The sequence below is a fragment of the Centrocercus urophasianus genome, unplaced genomic scaffold, assembly GCF_019232065.1.
Source record: "Centrocercus urophasianus isolate 14NV4802_14NV808 unplaced genomic scaffold, USGS_Curo_1.0 seq_134, whole genome shotgun sequence".
NCBI classification, from domain to species: Eukaryota; Metazoa; Chordata; class Aves; order Galliformes; family Phasianidae; genus Centrocercus; species Centrocercus urophasianus.
In genome coordinates, this window is record NW_024884520.1 from 2,956 (window position 1) to 16,461 (window position 13,506).

Below are 13,506 nucleotides of genomic sequence, written 5' to 3' on the forward strand. Positions count from 1 at the left end.
TTATTGTTTTTTAGGTGGAAAACAGCAAGTTGGTACAATGCCAAAACCTTTTGGGAATATTGGCTCAGTGGCAAAAGTTTCTCAAAAATTAGCACTGGGCCAAAAATTTTAATAAAAGTTCTAATACGCTATTGGCAGATCTCTTATCTAAATCAGTTGTTGCGCCCCACATTGGGCACCACTATCTGTCATGATTTCAAGCATGACAGGGCAAGGAGGGCAAGGGGGCCCCTTTCTCCTCTTTTGGAGAGAAGGAAAGTAAGATGACCCAATTAAGATAACGACAGATAACAAATTTACTATAAATGGTAAAATAATGTAAGATGATAATAAGAGAGTTACAATTAATAACTCAAATGAGAGAGAGAAAAAGTGGTTCTCACAGTAAGAAGTTGTCACTCTTGTCAATATTGTAACATGTCGCAGTTTCTCACGGTAACTTAAGTTGTGGTCCGCCCGGCCCGCAGTGGCCTGACAGCCTCAGGCCCAGTGCCTGACCAAGTTGGTCCCGTGCTAGGCCTGATCCATTTGTTCGCTATTCAGCACACCAATGTGGTGAGCGGCAAAATGGCATTTATTGCAAGCAACACACTCTTCTTATAGCTCTCCCTTATATCACAGTGCTACCAATCACCCTTGCTACGGTTATCTGTGCCCAATAGACGTGTGGCATGTCTTGTCTTGCCATGTCTCATCATGGTTTCTCATGAGTCAAGGAGCCCCCGCAGAGCCTGATATCTTCCACAGCCCTCCTTTTACATATTCCATTAACCACACAAGGGGCCTCCGCAGATCCTATTACGCCTGGTGACCTTGACAGCCCCCGCTTTACGTATTTCATTGACTACATCTCTAACTTGCGTATTTTGTTAACTACAGTAACAGTAACAGCAAAGTGTTTAAAAAGCAATACAAAAAACCAGCTTGTATCTGCTGCTTGTCCAAATATGGCTTCACATTTACCACCTTCTCTGCTGCCATGAACTGCCAGACTCCCAAAGTTGAACCTGGGGCAGGATCCATCCCTTGGGAGGAAGCCTTCATCTCTGACCTTCCTCTCAGCACTTGCACATAGAAGCAGCACTTTCTCATAGGCACATGTATGGGAAATGCTGAATCATGGCCTGAACCTCTGATTGATCACCTGAGGCAAGCAATTAGTCAGCTACGGAGCACAGGTGAAGGCAATTCAGCTGTGCTGCTGGAAGGGGTGGAGCCTGGCTGCACCTCTCCTAGACCCATTTGAGTGCTGACTACTAGTGGGAAGGAGTTCTTTTGGAGATCCACTCCACTGGAGTTTCTTATGTGAGCCCAGGATAGGGTGAGTGTCCTTTTCTGCTCTAGTATATTAATTACGTAAGCCAAGCTTTCTAATATATTATGTCATCTGTATATTCATTGATTGTACAGCACAGTAACACTGGGTGATACTTCAGATTCATTTCCTCCTTACCTAAATTCGCTGCTGCTGCTGAGACTAAGATAGAGCGTGATGATGGAGGGCACCAGAGGTAGACAGCAGCAGCTCATGGCAGGTGGCAGTGTACTCTGTCTTTGCCCCAGGCCCTCCGTCAGACCCCTTCCTTCCCCTTTGTCCTGTTCCACAGCACCCCCTTCCTGCTGAGCTTTACTCTGGTTGCTGCGGGATGAGGTAGAAAAGGACAAGCTGTACAAGCAAAACTGTTCCTTGAGCCTTTGAAAAGCAGACAAACACGTGATATGCTCATATCTTTTATTAGATAAGGGGAAGGGCTAAAAAGAAACTCCTAAAACGTTCACTGCACTGGTACATAACACAAGTACCAGGAGTTGCTTCTCTGGCCTTTGTTTTAAAAAAGGAAGAACAGGTGAAGTTTTCATCCAGCCACTCTGTCAATCCTGGGCAGGGTGGCTCAGGCCAAGAAGAGGTACAAGAAATAGCTTATAGTTTTAAGACAGTCTTACATAGTTTTTGCCTTTGATGATGCAAAGGAGGGTCCAGGACCCAATGAGCCATTCAAAGTCTCTTGCTTGAGAAACAAAACCAAAACCAAAAGTTTTTTCTTATTATTTATTTAAAAATTAAAAAATAAAGAGGTGACCTAACCGCCCCTGAGTTCATCTGCAAAATAACAGCTATACTGGTGGGTGGGGGCAGAAGTCAAACAAACAGGATACATCTTGATTCTCTTTTAAAAGCCAGGCCTCCGTATTTGCCTGAATTTAGAATTGCACTAAATAAATAGCTCCAATAAAAATGGCACAGTCATAATGCCCATAAAGCTTGAAAAACAAGGAAGGAGGCCTTGGTGTATACAGGAAGTGAATAATTAGTCTTCCTACAAAGAAAATAAAACAGGCTTCAAGATGCAGAAAACCACATTTAGGCTCTGTTACATTTACAAATACATAAATATATTACATACAACAGCAACTCAAAGAGGAAGCAGGCTAGTCACACAGAGGATGGCTGGCTACAATTCTCCCCACACAGATGGTTGGCTGACCAGTTACTTCTACTAATTTCAGGAATGGGTTTGGGCTTCAGTATTTTTTTTTTTTTTCTTTCCTCTCTTCTCCTTTCACATTTAGTTAGTCCAGTATGGAGAAGTGCCATAGGCAGTTTTGGTAGCCTGAGACTTTTGCTGCATGGTGCTGGGCTGGTTGCGCTGGCTGGATCCACCCTAGCAAACCAAAAGAAAGCAAACCATCAGCATCAACTGCTACCGTACTGCAGGACCCATAGAACCTACAGGCCCCCAGGAAGATGGAAGACAAGCTCATCAGTACAGTACCAAGAGAGCTGCTGCTCCCCAGCATCCCCTAATACAGCTCATCAGACCCAGATCTGACATCTTATGAGCCAGTGGCCAACAAAGACATCAAGCAGGAACCCAGGGATACACCCACCCAGCCCCATTCCCAGCCAAGTGTCGCCACTCTGGATGCTATCATTCCTTCACTGCAGAAGGACACAGCTGGAATAATAACACTGGGAGATGCTAGAGTTGAGTTGTAACCTCCCCCCCAAAAAAACAAACAAATTAAACAAATGTTTAATCTCTCTCAAGGTTAGCTTCTCTGTGTTGTAAAACAGCATCAGACCACAAGAAGTAAAACAGTAGAGCTGCAGGAAGGAAAGGAGCACTCTCAGTGTGAACAGAGACAGTACACCAGTCAAGTATATAAAAGAGAGAACAGTCATTTTCTATTTCTGGACTCCAAAGCATAACATTTTTTTTCTCCTTTCAGTGAACATTTTATAGTGAGGAAAGGAAACACATTTGTTGGTGAAATCAAATCAGAAATGGGAGCTGACATGCAATCTTTGCAAGGGGTTGCTTGTATTTTTTCCCCCCAATCACAGTGCTCATGTCCAGGGATCAGCAGCACCTGTCTCAGCTTCACATCCCCTGCACCCTACATTACAATAGCATCTTCCAAGCAGGACCTACCCCACAGCCCTCCCCTAGCTGGTAAACAGCATGTAGTCTGCAATCCTGCCAAGGCACTTGAACAAAGAAAAAAAAATTAAAAAAAACACCACACACAAACCAAAAATCCCATTCTAGGAGGTAGGTGGGAACAATCTCACTTTGTGAAGGCAGCAAGGGCTGACTCACCTGCCCATCTTGCTGAAGATGATGATGCAACATCTGTGAATGAGGCTGCTGATGTGCAGGCAGGATATGGAGAAAAGGAGCTGGAGCATAACCTGGGGCAGCACCAGGGTTCAGGGGCCCAGTAGATCCAAGAGCAGAGGGCATGCTGAAAGGAGGTGGTGTGCCAGCATGGAATCCCTGCTTATCAAACGTCTGCACAGGAAGTAATGGGAAACATCAATGACCAGTGGGAACAGCCCCACAGCAACCAAACAAGAATGACCTGAACACAGATTCCTGTACCTTTTGTCAATCCCATGAGCAAGTCAGACTGAACATCTGTGAGCAATTTAGTAGATGAGTGAGTTTCAACTCATTTTCATCCTTATTTCTGCTCTAATGATCATAACTTTTAAAATTGTTTTACTTCATTGACTACTGTTTTCCTTTTTTTCCCTGACCTCTTTTTACTTAGTGGGATATGGGTTAGCAGCAGCTGCTTGAAATCCATCCTTCACATCTTGTGTACTTGACCTCAGAGCAGCTCAACAAAAAGACAAGAAGAAATTGCACTGTTTTTTTTCCCCAGGCCAAAGCTAATGCTATGCATGTAACTGAGAGCTGGCGTCCTACCCATGGGCACAGATCACAGTCAGACACACAATGAGTCTGACTGCCCTGACAGAAGATTCAAGGATAAGGAAAGGAGCTGGATGTAACCCCACTGCACAACACAGCTTGAAGTGCTTTCTACTCTCTTTGGGAACCTGTACACAAAATAATAGACAGAGGTGAAGCAGAGGGGTGCTGGTACCCATCAGAGAGATCCTCAGGTATAGCAGTGGGTGCTACTGACTGGTCTAGCTGGAGAAAAGCAAACATCTTAACTCATCTGCTTTGAGGGCTACTTTCTAAAAACACTGGTGCTATCACATTTTATTTGTGCTCAGGGCACAGCATACATGAAGCAGCATGTGACAGTGCAGGGAGCTCTGCATCTGTGACAGCAGCTTTGGCCAGGAACTGATGAGGCAAAAGCAGCAGGATGGAGAACAAGACTCCTCTCTAGCAGCATGCAGAGCCAGTATAAGAAAAGCTCAAGTCTGCTGACCCCAAGACCAACTGGTTTAGAAACTGCCCCCAGCTGCCACAGATCCAGCAGAGTGCCATCACACCCATAAGCAAGGAGCCACCAGCCTGGTCTCAGACCAACAGGAAGGAGGATCCAGCAATTCTCACCTGAGTCTTGTTATAGACAGAGCCACTGATATCAGGCACACCTGTGTTACTTGAAGTTACAGAAACACCTAGAAAACAAGAAGCCACTGACAATGAAAAAGCCAAGCAATACCCAACTGGAACTCTACACTTAGCTTTGGTCCTGGTACTCAGTGAAGGCACCTGGACCCACAGGCTACCGCCCCACATGCCCTTAGGCCTGCTCTGTGCTCCATACGGGAGCAGGAAGAAGGGCTCAGTTCCTTGCTCATGCTATAATGCAGGAAATCAGCCCACTGGGATAAGTTATCCATGTCCACTACATGCATGTAGCTGGGATTCAAATGCACTTCGTTGGGCAGCAGCTGGCTGTGCTGAACACTCATTTAGCTTGCAGAAAGCCAGTTTTCCCCTAGGATTAGGGATACATTTGGCTCTCATGGCATTCAAGAGCTTTCCAGTAGTCTGCTGAGCAATGAGCTTCAGCATCTGCTACAAGCTTGTGTCCCTGTCCTTTCACATCCATGCCCAAGGATGAGATCTGCTCCACTGCCCCTGCAGAATTAATATCACTGACTAAGGCTGGCTTCCACCTGGGTCAGTTGGTGCCACAAAAGGCTCAGAAACATTCACTCACCAGCAAGGTGACTCAAACTGTTGTCATGGTATTATGATTTTTGGTAATCGGTATTCCAGACCATAACATCATGTAGTGCACTGGGAGTTAAATACTTAATGCTCCAGGTCCAGGCACCTGTCCAGGAAGAGAACTACTACATCCCCCAGAGGACTGTTTGCTGTTCTGTTATCATTTCCGCTTAGTGGGAAAAGATAAAAGGCCGTTGTAGGTCACCTGATGGTCCCTATTTTCGATCATCTGGCCACCAAGGAAAAGATGCAACATACAAATGGGCTAGAGACCGAGGGGTGGACTTAACTATGGATGCCATTGCACAGGTTATCAATGACTGTGAAACATGTGCCATCATCAAACAAGCCAAGAGGATGAAACCTCTCTGGGAGGAAGGGCGATGGCAAAAGTACAAATATGGGAGGCATGGCAGGTTGATTCTATCACCTTGCCACGATCTCGCAATGGTAAGCATTATGTGCTTACTATGGTGGAGGCAACCACTGGGTGGCTTGAAACACATGCAGTACCCCATGCTACCGCCCGAAACACCATATTAGGTCTCGAGAAACAAGTCCTGTGGCGACATGGCACCCCAGAAAGGATTGAGTCAGATAATGGGACTCATTTCAAAAATTCTCTTGTAAATACTTGGGCCAAAGATCATGGCATTGAGTGGATTTACCATATTCCCTATCATGCACCAGCCTCTGGTAAAATTGAACGCTACAATGGATTGTTAAAAACGATGCTAAAAGCACTGGGTGGCGGAACATTTAAGCACTGGGAGAAGCATTTGGCAGAAGCCACCTGGTTGGTCAATACCAGAGGATCAATCAGTCGCGATGGTCCTGCTGGCTCCCTACATACTGTCAAGGGAGATAAGGTTCCTGTAGTACATGTGAAGAACGTGTTGGGAAAAGCGGTTTGGGTCTTTCCAGGTTCTGGGAAGGGCAAACCTCTGCGTGGAACTGTTTTTGCCCTGGGACCTGGGTCCACTTGGTGGGTGATGCAGAGAAACGGGGATGTTCAGTGTGTACCTCAAGGGAATTTGATGTTGGGGGAGTGCAGTCAGCAATTTCATGTATATATACTCATGTGTGTGTGAGTGTATGTAATGCTTGTTAATTATTGCTTTTTGTTTGCATATATTGAGCATGATGTAGTGATGTAGAATAAGGGGTGGAATGTCATGGTTTTATGATGTTTAGTTGTTGGTATTCCACATCATGCAGTTCACTGGGAGTTAAAGAGTTAATACTCCAGTTCTGGGTACCTGTCCCAGAAGAGAAGAACTACTACATTCCCCAGAGGACTGTTTGCTGTTCTGTTATCATTTTGGCTTAGGGGGATAAGATCAAAGGCCTTTGTAAGTCACCTGAAAGCCCCTCTTTTTAATCATTTGGCTTGTCTCTGTTGTGGGTGCTGTCTCATCACACCATTAGAGTAAGGCCTTTGCCTTTCGGACACTCTCATTTTATTTCATTAATGAGTTTCAATTCTTATTATATTGTGTTATATTGTATTATAGTGTGTTATCTTGCATTCCGATATCTTATTTACTAAATTAGTTTGTTTCTCCTCAGATCATTGCTGCTGTTTTGTTTTTAGGCCCATCTTTCTATCCTTTCCCTTTTCCCTTTCTGGGGTGTGGATCTGTGGATCCTCCCACCCCACTATTCATGGAACAGGGCCAAAGTAGCCCATAAACTGCTGACAACTGTCCACTCGTGGTTTTATAAAGATCAGATCTGATCACTTCACTTGGATCTGAATAAAAGCAGCAGTTTCTTTGGCCACTGAATCAAAGGACTGAACTGGGGTTTGCACTGTTCTAAGACTACTCTTCCTAGGATATCACTCCATTTCACAGGCCACGCAGAAGAGCATGACCAGCTCTTGGTTGAAGACTTACATACTGAACACTCCAGTTGGTGTTTCAGATGCATGGTAAATGCTTGGTATTTGCTTAAGCTCAAAGATGAACTAGTTAGTGCTAAGCAGTTCAGTATACATTTCTCAGGTCTAACCAGCATGTGCAGAATAAAGCTTTCATAAGCTATGTACATCCCTTATCTTTTACAGTTACAGAGGAAACATTTCCAGGTATGAAACAATGCAATAAGTTACAGAGCATATAGAGAGCAGCTGAAACAACAGCCCAGAGATGTGTGAACTGCCCTGCTCACTCTGAATACACAGCTAACTCAGATGCCTACCAGCAAACTCAAAATCCAGTCAGCAATTGGTAGAGGACCATTTCAGCAGTAGCATCCAGCATCTTAGACTTCAATGACACTACAAGACCATTTATTCTTCACCAAAGACATCTTTGGCAGGAAAAAGACCTCAATTATGTGGTAACTGGAGATAAAGCTGCACATCAACCACACAAATCCTTATGTGAAGTTCAGCCACTAGATTTAGAAGGAATAACTTGGGCCATTAAAAAACAAAAAAGCATTTTGTACACAGGAGGTGGAGAAACAGCTTGGATCTGTATCCTGTTGTGAGAGGTAGACTGTGTTTTTGCAGTGGACATTTCCAGTATTTCTGTATGTAGCATAGGATAAGTTGTTTTTCACAAAGAAAGCTGCCGAACAGAGTAAAGTTGAGACTGGGGCATTCTGACCTGGGTAGAAATGGCACAGGCAATAGGTAAGGTAATTATATTGGGAGGTAATCGTCCCCCTGTACTCAGCACTGGTGAGGCTGCACCTCAAGTATTGTGTTCAGTTTTGGGCCCTCACTACAAGAAAGACATTGAGGCCCTGGAACGTGTGCAGAGAAGGGCAATGAAACTGGTGAGGGGTCTGGAGCACAAGTCTTATGAGGAGCGGCTGAGGGAGCTGGGATTGTTCAGTGTGGAGAAGAGGAGGCTCAGGGGAGACCTCATTGCACTGTACAACTTCCTGAAGGGAGGTTGTGGTGCAAAAGGGTCTGGCCTCTTCTCCCAGGCAAATAGTAGGACCCAAGGAAACAGCCAGAAGTTGTACCAGAGGAGGTTTAGGTTGGATATTAGGAGAAACTTTTTCTCTCAAAGGGTGGTCAGGCACTGGAATGGCTGCACAGGGAGGTGGTGGAGTCACCCTCCCTGGTAGCGTTCAAGAGGCGCCTGGGTGAGGAGCTACGAGATGTGGTTTAGTGCTTGTGGTACTGATAGCAATGGGAGGGTGGTTGGACTAGATGATCTTGCAGGTCGTTTCCAACCTTGCAATTCTATGATTCTATGATTCTATATAGGGTAGGGGAGAGCCTAGCACAGGACAGAACAAATGTGCTAATTTTTTGAAACATTGTCCTCCTATCGCCATAGAAAAGCACAGAACATACCTAAAAACAATAGGCTGGTAACAGACGTTGTATGGAAGTGTAATGTAGCAACAGCGTTGGAAGACTGTGAGCTTGAGACACTCAACTGATGAGTGCCAGGAAAGGAATTACCTGTGTTGGACCCAGGGTATATAACGGAATGGATTTCACTGACTAGTTGCACAATTTCTCCCTTGTCAGCAGGGGGTGTGCGCCCATTATTGCAATAATGAATAAACTGCTCTTCACAGAGATCTTTGCCTGATAAGAAATTTTTGATTTTAAGCATGTTTCTCTGGTTGCTGTGTTGACTGCAAAGCACTGGCAATACTGGTAGTTTGCCCTACTAAATCCCACTCAAAAGTAACCTCAAGTCTCATGTATTACCTTTCCCAGGTCCAGTGCCAGCAGATTTGCTTTGTGCTTGAGATGACCCACTGTAGCCTCCCTTGCTGTAATCTCCAGCTGCTGTTCCCTGCGTTAAGTCATCATAGCCTGCTGGTGTGTACAAGACAATGTGTTACAGTGTGCAAGTAGCTCTGTAGATGCTCCAGTGAACAGTGCAGTGATAAGCATACCTGCTCCGTAGCCATGCTGCCCATAGCTACTTGCTTGATGGAAAGGAGTGGAGGCAGTGTTCAAATTGACTCCGTGCTGTTTAGCAGGTGCTGGAGGTACCTGGACAAAGGAGAAAGGGAACAAAAGGTGCTGTTAGCTGGGGAGCAGCAAACAAAAAGCAAGCTTCTTTCTGTCATCTAGTGGGGAAGGCACCTCCAGCTCACATGGGAAATGTAATTTGGATCTGGGAGCACTGGGATCACGTGGGAGGCAGTGTTCACACTTCAAGTACTAACTTGTTTTAGCAGCTCTGTGCAAGCCACAAGTTTCCTGCTACAGCTGCCCCTGGTCCTGCATCATATGGACTTTCTTCCCATTACAGTGCAACTGTGTCTCAGAATAGGCTGCACATTTCTCTCATACATGCAATAAAATTGACTGCAGGCAGAAAATTCTTACCCATAAGCCAAAAAGGGATAACTACAGCATGCTCCAGAATCAAATGAAACACCAACCAGCTCCTGCCTGAGGTTGTTTCGTAAAACTTAGTCTTAAAATACTAATCTATCCTTCTGCCTGAAGTATCACCTTTTCCCAAGTAACTTTCTCCTTCCTGAGACTACTGGGCTGGGGTATCCTTCCTCCAAAGGATTTCCTAGGCACTCTCAGCTTGCTGATTCAGCTTTGAGTCTCCCTTTGTCTCTTCAGAGGCTGCTAAGGGTTTTCAGGAACACTACAGATCCATGAGCTGTAGCTACCTACTATTTACAGTAACATACACCCATGACTTCTGGCTTTCCAAATTTCCTCTTTTCTTGGAGAAGGGACAACAGTTATCTTCTCATGCTTGCACAACTTTTTTTTTTGGGGGGGGGGGGGGGAATCTCTTGCAGGATGAGCAAGACCTGGGTTTTGCGGGAGAGAAAAAAACAGTCATCAAGGGAGGGTTACTACAGTTGAGGCTGTCACACTTACAAACATGGTTGGCCCATACTGGAATGCACTGGGTATGCCTGGCACACCAGCATAGTAAGGTAACCCAGTGTAGCTGTACCCCGGTGGCAGGGTTGGGTTGAGGAAGGGCTGCTGAGTCGTATGGTGAGTCTGTGTCTGGTTCTGCTGTGGCTGGGCTAGAGTGGTAGCAGGAGCAGGGGAGGTAGAATCACCACGGCCAAATTTTGTTACATCACCTACAAAGGAAAGAACTGAAGAAAAGTGATCAAAGCTTCTCTACAAGGATCTTCTGAGTACAAATAAACAGCTAAAAAAAAAAAAAAAAAAAAAAGAGAGCAAAACCTATAGTTGAAAGGCTGCAGGTTTTCATGGGAAGAACTCTCGGTCTCTATTCCTGACAGCCACAGGGACATTGCCTGTTTGTGGCACAGAACTCTGTACCATGGCTAATCTACTGATAAAACAGAGACACTAATACTTATCTATCTCAAGTACATTGTTTATTACTATCAGATTATTGCAATAACATATGCTAAAAAGCAGAACTATGGTAAATAGCCAAAGTGCAAAACGGTTGTTGGGTTAAAGTGTAACTCTCCTGGAGGTTAAACTGATTAGCCAAGCATCATGGTCTGAGAGCAAGTTAGGATTTACAGGCAGTGATGGGCATTTTTGTCAATGTTTATTTTTTGAAGCATGACCAGTTAGATGTCCAATTCCTCACACCAAAGTTCTGGAGACATTAGCTGAAGGCCAGTAAAACAACACTTGCATCGTGTATCACCTTACTAAAGAAGTAGGAAAATAAATTTAGTTATTGACCTAAAATCAGCCTCCCAAAAGAAGTGACTATGAAGCAGAAAAGTCCAGAACACTTGCATTTACTGACAGCCTACAGAGCAGCACGTTCATGCGTTTGTTTCTGTTCTGTTTCTGTAAGGAAGTGACATATGATATCTATCTCATTCCTAACCAGTATTCTTCTTTGTTGGTTGCCAAGAAACATGACAACATTTAATAGCGGCATTATAGGAATTATACCACCTAATACCTATGGCTACAGTTTTAAGCTATAATCAGATGGCAGTGGAAGAAAACCACTTTCTGAATATGCTGTATAGCATTAATCTCATCTTTGCACACTGAAAACTGAAGAACAAGAGAAGAGCAAGAGTGAGGAAGGGCTTCTTAGACCATATGCTTTTGAGAATTAAGTCAATTAGACTTGAGGAGGGCAGGGGTGAGCCTGTTAGAGGCAGCTCCTGTTAGGAACATACAAGTGCTAAAATAGCAATAACCAAGCACGGGGAGCTGCTGAGGGAGCTCTGAAAGGGTCTATTCCATTGCCAAAAAACAAAAGGAAAGAAAGCCAGCTTCAAGGAAAAGACTGATTAAACAATTGGGTATTTTCCAAGCACTTGTATGTGCTTGGGAAGGGCACAAGATGACCTTGCCATTTACATTTTTAACAATTTTGTACTTTTTCATTGGAAGACTACCCAGTTTTATCCCAGAAGAGGTCATGTATGAATTACCAACCAAAACCACAAAGAAAAAATAATGTCAAAGTTGAGAAGGAGATGCTTGCTTTTATTTGCCTATTTTGGATTGGTGAGTTTAATTGCTTACAGAAGGAAAAATGGTTGTTCTTTCAGTAACAAAAGGATTACCTGCATCTAGAAACAAACACATCTAATTTATCATCCTTGCCTTTAAATAGCACTCACCTGAGTATGGGTTGTTAGCAAGGCTCCCATCTCTGCCTGTCAAGGTTGCAGGAGCGGGGAATGTAATTCCATAGTAATCCTTGAAGAGACATTACTTATTAATAATTGAAACCATAACAGAGTGTCTTAGTTTCAGCTGAGAGAGTTGTTTTTCTTCATAGTGTCCAATATGATGCTATGTTTTGGTTTTAGGAAAAAAAACAATGTTGATAACTCACCAATGTTTCTAGTTGTTGCTAAGCAGTGTTGTACAGAGCCATTCCAGTTTCTCAGCTCCTACCAGCGAGTGGCTGCGGGAGCCCAAGGGATGGGACAGAATCAGGATAGCTAACTTGAATTGGCTAAAGGGATGTTCCATATCATATGACATCATGTAGAAGGAAAGTTTTGAAGGGCGTGGGAGTTCATTTCTCTCTCTTCTGCTGCTCAGGGGCTAGCTAGGCATCAGTTGGTGGGTGGCAAACAATTGCTTGTGCATCAATTGTTACATACATAATACAGATGTATATATATATATTTGTTTTAACTATTATCTTTTCTTTTCCCTCTTCCTTTTTCTCTATCTTAGTAGTTTTATCTCAACCCACAAGTTCTACTTTGGTATTTTCCATTCTCTCCCCCATCCCACTGGGAGGGGGGGAAGTGAGCAAACGAGGGTGTGGTGCTTAACCACCTGACAAGTTAAACCACAACACAACTGAACAGTTCTTACAAACCCTGTCTTATAAACATAAGAATTTTAAAAGCTAGAAATAAGGGAAGCTATAAGATGAGCTTCTGCCAAGGCTTACAACATAGCTAGAGACTTACCTCAATTTCAAACTAAATCTATTTTATAGACATTTAATATCATCTACAAATACTTCATCTCTTAATGGTAATTTTATGAGCCAGGATAAAGCTTCTGCTGTGATCTACCAAAGCACCTAGAGGAAAGGAAGTTTAGGACCTGAGAAGTAAGAACAATATTAATTAACACAAAAAAAGCCAACAAACATCAAAACACACACACGCTTAGTCCAAGAGATGGCTGCTGACAAAGAAGCAAGAGCAGCTTCTCAACACCTCATGGTCTTGATAACCATGAGTACTCCCACCTCTTGCCAGCTGAAAAACCTTGACAACTTTGACTGTAAAGGCACAGAGAAGAAAAACTCTATGAGCTGAGTATCCATCTCCACTTAAAGGCAACAACTAAAAGCTCTTCTCTCTCAACCTTCAGCTCAGAGCTGTCATCTTCAAGCAGGAAAGGGCCTGGAAAAGCAAAAGACCATGCGAGATGCCAAAGACTCAGGGGTACAGCCAGAGCTATAATTGCAGCACGAATGTAGGGCTTATACCATGCCTTGTTTTCTAAAAGATAAAAAATCACCTAAAAAAAAAAGTACAAACTTAAAACAAAACTGGAACAAAAACCTGATGACTGAAGAAAGTATTTAAACTATATGTTACAGGAAACTTTAGGTCACAGAATCACACACAGAATCACAGAATCACCCGGGTTGGAAGGGACCTCAAGGATCAT

General features: G+C 43.8%; 1 protein-coding gene across 1 annotated transcript in view; it reads right to left on the reverse strand.

Moving 5' to 3' along the window:
- Positions 1-1,601: 1,601 nt before the first annotated feature.
- The window catches only part of LOC122157395 (ubiquitin-associated protein 2-like), a 35,952-nt gene continuing 24,047 nt past the window's right edge, over positions 1,602-13,506 (reverse strand). The window contains 9 exon segments of the mRNA XM_042813020.1: positions 1,602-2,637; positions 2,639-2,663; positions 3,603-3,697; positions 3,699-3,794; positions 4,821-4,888; positions 9,130-9,240; positions 9,321-9,420; positions 10,276-10,490; positions 11,982-12,060. Coding sequence (XP_042668954.1) covers positions 2,572-2,637; positions 2,639-2,663; positions 3,603-3,697; positions 3,699-3,794; positions 4,821-4,888; positions 9,130-9,240; positions 9,321-9,420; positions 10,276-10,490; positions 11,982-12,060 — 855 coding nt within the window. The 3' untranslated portion in view covers positions 1,602-2,571.